This window comes from Centruroides sculpturatus, unplaced genomic scaffold, assembly GCF_000671375.1.
Source record: "Centruroides sculpturatus isolate CEXI.00-Female unplaced genomic scaffold, Cexi_2.0 scaffold822, whole genome shotgun sequence".
Classification (NCBI taxonomy): domain Eukaryota; kingdom Metazoa; phylum Arthropoda; class Arachnida; order Scorpiones; family Buthidae; genus Centruroides; species Centruroides sculpturatus.
The window spans coordinates 313,903-320,309 of NW_019385103.1; the positions used below are offsets into that span (position 1 = coordinate 313,903).

Consider the following 6,407-nt stretch of genomic DNA (forward strand, 5'->3'; position numbering starts at 1 on the left):
ACGAAAACAAGCTTAAGCAACGATGTCTCGAACGGTACACACACGATAAGTGATCCTACAATTTCTTGTGTATAGCATAGTTTATATGGATTATTCCCAAAAAATTATACGTATTTTTTGAAATGTTGAGTCAAATTAGTCTAGAATCGATTAATTTTATGGAAGAAAAATTTTCAAACAGTCATAGTCCCTAAACTGCATACGTGTCGGGCTGTGATTGGCTCATGTATTTAAGTGACTCGTACAACACGGAAATCACATAACACGGAACGTATCTACTGTGTTATAGGGGGGTCGACTGTACGTTAAAGTTATGATTTGTTCGAATATAGTGGTCAACGCTTATTACGTAAATGATAATTATAATATACTTTTATTTATTTTAGGATATAAGTTTACTTCCTAAAGGAGATCTGACAATTGTAGGAGAAAGAGGAATGATAATGAGTGGTGGGCAAAAGGCAAGAATTAACTTAGCAAGGTAATAAAGCCCTTACTGTAATGTATTTTTATGAGTACAAAATAGCATTACGTACATATTAATGGCTATATGGCAAAATAACTGTAAAAGATTTTAGTTATGCATAAATATATTGCTATTAAAGTAAAAATTACATACAGACAAACAACAAACATTCTCAAAAATTCCCAAATTGAGATAACGACTATTACGCAGGATTACGAAATTTTAAAGAATTATCTAAATTTCAAAAATCTTTATTACTTTTTAACGTGATTTTGATGATGTATATTCTATATATATATATAAAGTCACTTTAATCCAAAATATTTTTGGTTGTGTCTCACAGCACAATGGAATTCAGGATAGTAAGACACATTATTAAGTTGAAATTTTCAAAGACGATAAAATTTACCTTAGTTGTTTTTTAAGAGAAGAGCTTACACCCAACACCTTGAAATTGTTGTGAGACTGTGAAAGGAAAAGCTTTTGGATTNTAACAGTATAATTTAACATTTTACTTTACATGATTGTATAATAAGAAACACAATAAAAAAAATTAATTAGTAAGTCATCATGACTTTACAATATAACATTAATTGATGTTTTAAATAACTTAGAGAGAATATAAATTATCTTTATAATACATTTTCTAAGATTTAGGTAGTAATGATAAGCCCGTAGTTAAGTTTTACATAAAATTTTTTCAGAATATTTTACAAAAAAATTAAAAATTTTATAAGCATCTTTTTTATTAATATTGTTTAATTTATTTTTGAAGTCGGTAGGTGAATTTAAACAACAAATATCTTTGATATTGCATTGTTCACGTATACTATCCAAGGGTTGACAATTTTGCAGGAGGTGAAGCACAGAAAAATCCTCTTGTTGACATAGCAGGCAGCGTGTATTTAAAAGATTTATATAAGTATTATTAATAAGAATCGAATATTTATTTAGGCGTAGTTGAATTATTAATCGTTTTACATTCAGATCTAGTGGTAGCCATATATAGGGTTGGAAGGAAGGGATATTTAAAATATTGTTGTACCAAGGGTGATAATTACTTTGGTTTAAAGAAAGTTGATCTTTATTGATTGATTGAGCAATAGCAGAATCCATCAGTAGAGAGTAACCATATTTCCAATCTTGAATTGAGTCTGTAAATAATAGTTCCAATGCTCCAAAAGTGTTTAATATTCTTCGAAATTTGTATTGCCATAACTGTTTATTATTGTTGTTTTTACTTTGTTTAACCATTTCTTGATATAATAATCTAGTATTTTCATCGCTTTTATATTTAAGTCTGTAATAAAATTTTATAATTCTTTTTAATAACTGAGGAAAGATCCAAGTACGTGATGTTTCGTGTCGAATGGCATATCCAGGTATGGTTTTTTCTAGTTGTAGTAATTTATGTAGGAAGTAAATATGCAGAGATTCGAGACTGTAGATGTAATTCAAACTCCAAATTGGGCTGGCGTAATAAATGATAGGACTTATTGTAGTATTATAGAGTTTAAGATGAATGTTTAAATTTGATGTTTTCATTGTTGAACATAAAAATAAGAGGTTATCGATTGCCTTTTTAACCCTAACATTTAATTTTAACACTTGATATTTAAAGGTTAAGTTCCAATCAAATTCCACTCCCAAATATTTGACTTCATTGGTTATTTGCAGTAGAGTATTTTCATGATAAATTTTCGAGTCCTTATCAGCTAGTTTTTTATTTTTACGAAAAATGACAGTATTAGTTTTTGTAGGATTTATTTCAAGATAAATTGAGTTGAGATATTGGTTGAGTTGATTGATTTTGCGTTGCAAAGATATTTTATTGGGAGCTAAAATAACTAGATCATCGGCAAAAAGGATATAATGAAAGGAGGTATTATTTATTTCAATGCTATCTGAGGAGTTATTAAAAAGTTGGTCAATGTCCCTTAGATAAAAGTTAAATAGATATGGTGACAGTGGGTCTCCTTGAAGTACTCCACGTGAAAGATTTAGAGGCAGAGATATCGAATTTCCTTGTTTAATTCTTATAGTATAATTTCCATATAACTTTTTTATTATAGATGTGAATTTAACGCTTGCACCACTAGCTTTTAATTTGTTTATTAATAAAGGTGTATGAATTGAATCAAAAGCTTTTTTAATGTCAATAAATGCGGCATAAACTTTTCTATGTTTTTTTATAAGATGCAATTGAATTATCATTAGTAAAATAAATATGGCAGATTCTGTTCCTTTATTTTTTTTGAAGGCGTATTGAAATTTAGCTTCTAATTCGTTAATTTTAGTCCATTGTTGAAATCTATTTGCTATCATGGAGGTAAAACATTTTCTTAGCGTTGATAGTAGTGCAATAGGTCTATAGTTATTTAGAGATGATTTATCACCCTTTTTATATATCATGGTTAAATTAACTGTATTCCAGGAGTCAGGAAAAGTAGATGTTTTGTACATAACGTTAAAAAGATGAAGTAATTTTGATCTATAACTGTTAGACATTAATTTTAAAAATTTCGTAGGAATATTATCATGACCTGGAGTTGTGTGGGTTTTGGTTTTTTGAATTGCGTCATTTAATTCGTCAATTGTGAAGTCGGCATCCAGGTGTTCGTCGTAAGCTTTTGTGTTATTTGTTATTGGAGGTTTTAAATAAATACTTGGATAACGTTGAAAAAAATTTTTCCAGGTATCAAAATCGATAATTGGAGAGGTTTCGTTTATACAAGGTTTTGGTCGATATCTCCTTACAATAGACCAAAAAAATTTGTTATCCTTATTACATTGAATTAGATTTAATTCAAGCTTTCTAAAGTAATTTTTCTTTTTTGTCTTAATTAAGTTGTTATACATTCGTTTAGCTTCCTTGTATTTGTTAAAGTTGATTTCATTTGAATTTTTTCTGAACATTTTTAATTTTGTTAATTTTTCCTTTTTCGTTTTGTAGCAGTCGTAATCGAACCATCCCTGTCCAAATTCTTTGTGAAATTTCTTTCTGTCACTATCCACAATTATGTAATTATTCATTATATTTATCATTAAGTTATATATTTCTTCACTGTTGCATTCTGTAATTTTCGGGATGTTATCTAATCGGTTTTCAAATTCATTGGCGTATCTATTTGATTTATATTGTATAATTGTTTTTTTATTTAAGGTGTTTTTAGAATTTTTTCCCAAAAATAGTAAAAAGGTTGCTTTTGTTGGAAGATGATCCGAAATATCAAAATCAAGAACTTCGAAATTCGAGCAATAATCCAATAACAATTCTGAACATATCGTATAATCTATAGTTGATCTTCCATTGTGAGTTAGGCAAGTATATTCTGCAGGAATATCGTTCTTAAATCGTCCATTAATTATATACATTTTGAGGTTTTTTATTACTTCGATTAACTTTTGACCGAGGCTATTTAAGTGCTTATCTTTTGATTGTCGGTTATTTTGTATTAAAAAGTTGTTACCAGTATATTTGGAGTCCATTTTCTCTGCAATTCTCGCGTTGAAGTCACCCACTATTATGGAGTAAGGAGTCGTATATTGCCAAAGTTCTATTTGTTTAGATATTTCGTTCAATGTTGATATGTCTTCAGGTGGAATGTATGTGAGCATCAGAGTTATTAGGTTATTCATAGTGTTAATAAGAGTTGGTTTCATCAATTGGATGAGGAGCAGAATGAAGTTATTAGATTTTTTAGACTGTAGAATTTTACAAAGACCTTTTTTTATTAATAAGCAAAGACCTCCGCTAGGACGGCCTGGTCCTATTGGTTTTTTTGCTAAAGTTGATTCTGCTGTAAAATTTTCAAAGAGGTTTGAGTTGTAGATTGATTCTGAAGTTATCCAAGTTTCGGTTATTGCAATAATATCCGGATCCAATAATTTATTTATTAACAGTTATTAAATTAAATTAAATATTTTATTTATATAATAAAAAGTTATGAATTAAACTTGAATAAAACTTGACTTAAATCCTAATAAATTGCATTAAAATTACCATCATTATAACAATTTAAATGTGATCTGTAATCTTGCAAATTTTATGTAAGTAAATCATCATAAACTAAAACACTGATTACTTGAAAAAATTTCTTAAATTTATAGTACTGTAGTTTCTTAAATAATTAAAATTCAAATGTAAATTAGTAAAACATACTAACATTTTTTAGTGTAACTATTATATGTAAATTCCATTGAAGAATTTATCACCATTCTGCAGATATAATGATAAAATATATTAAAGTATTATTTCTAATTGTTAGATTATAACTTTGAATCCTATTTCTGATGTGGAAATTGTTAATTATTTAACATTAAATTTTTAATATATAATTTATTGTTAATATTTTTTTTATATAAGATAGATGTCTACAATGAACATTCAAAGTGATTTTATGATTTATAACTTTAATGAAGGTTTTGCAGATTTAAATGGTACTCTAAAGTCTGTTGTTCTCTAGTGTGCTGACATAAAAACAATAACAAAATTTTCAAACTTACATTTATAATAAAACATAATAAATTATGGGAAGATGATTATCTTTAAAATCATAAGTAAAATCATGAAAAAGCAATCATAAATACTTTCATCAAAAAGACTTATTTAATAAAATGCTTACACATGAAATTTAAAAAATTATATGAAATAAAATTAATATAAATATTTAAAATAAATTTATTGTTTATAATATTACATTGCAAACATTATTAGAACATAATAATACAAATAATATATTGCAAGAAGAAAAAAACCAAGCAAAAGTTTGATAAATATTAATCAGGATAGATACAATGCACTTTATTCTACTTATTTCTATAGAAGATAAAGCAATAATATCATTGTACAGTATATCTTCAATGAAAATACTTTAGAATAGCAAATAAAGAGGAAATGTAAATATTCAGCATTCGACAAACAGCAAATGTATGGATCCACCCTAATATTTTCCATTATCCATTAACTCTTTTCAGACACCTGGTATCATCAATATTTTTTTTTTATATTGTGTTCTCGTGTTATTTATCAAGAATTATTATTACACCGATTCATTGCACATTATGCTCATTCAATAAGCAGATCATCCAATGAGAAAATTTTAACACACATTATTCATCTCCAATTTCTTTTTTTGAAATATCAATTATCTTGACAAGAATTATAAACAGAACCAAAAACATTTCACAATCAAAGTTTACACAGAAAACTATAATTAATTAAACATTGTACTAATGAGTACTTCATACTAACCACTCAGTATCAAGTGTACTAGTTTAAAATATGTTATTACCTTAAGTTTAATATTCACTCTGTTAACTAAAACCAACATCTGAAATTCTATATATTTTGAATAATAAACATTTTGGAATTTCAGACTAATTACCTTTCAATATTTCATACTTTTGAACATAAACTGTTTGAACACGTGTAATTACTAATAAAATTATAACAGCTTTCAATTACATAATAATCAATTACATTCAAAATAACCTGTCAGATGCCATATGACGTTACTCGCCGGATTATTTTTATTCTCGGGATAAAGTGACCTTTCGATAACTCGTAAACAACTCACGTTCACACTAAATAAAGAAAATACGCAAATAAATCTCACTCACCGTTACTTTTATTATTGAAAATAGAAAAATATATTAACATTGTCCATTTACTTATTTTCAAATAATAGCGACTATACCGCCGCCATTTTAATTGGTTCATAAAATCGATCGATATAGGAAAATTATATACAATATATGTATATTAATATACATTTTCGATGGTCCGGAGAAAATTATTAATATATATTTATTGAAAATAAATATTATTTTTATAAATATTAGTAAAAATGTCTAATTTAAAATTTTAATCGTTGTGAGAAGTTACGACCGGAGTTGAAAATAATTCTAAAATTAGAAAAATTCTGGATAAATAAACTTT

General features: G+C 26.8%; 1 protein-coding gene across 1 annotated transcript in view; it reads left to right on the forward strand.

Annotated features, from left to right (window-relative positions):
• Positions 1–1,430, forward strand: part of LOC111634725 (multidrug resistance-associated protein 4-like) — a 64,957-nt gene extending 63,527 nt beyond the window's left edge. The window contains exons 9-10 of the mRNA XM_023379563.1: positions 387–481; positions 1,421–1,430. Of these exons, the coding sequence (XP_023235331.1) occupies positions 387–481; positions 1,421–1,430 (105 nt within the window). The remainder of the gene's footprint in view (positions 1–386; positions 482–1,420) is intronic.
• Positions 1,431–6,407: the final 4,977 nt, after the last annotated feature.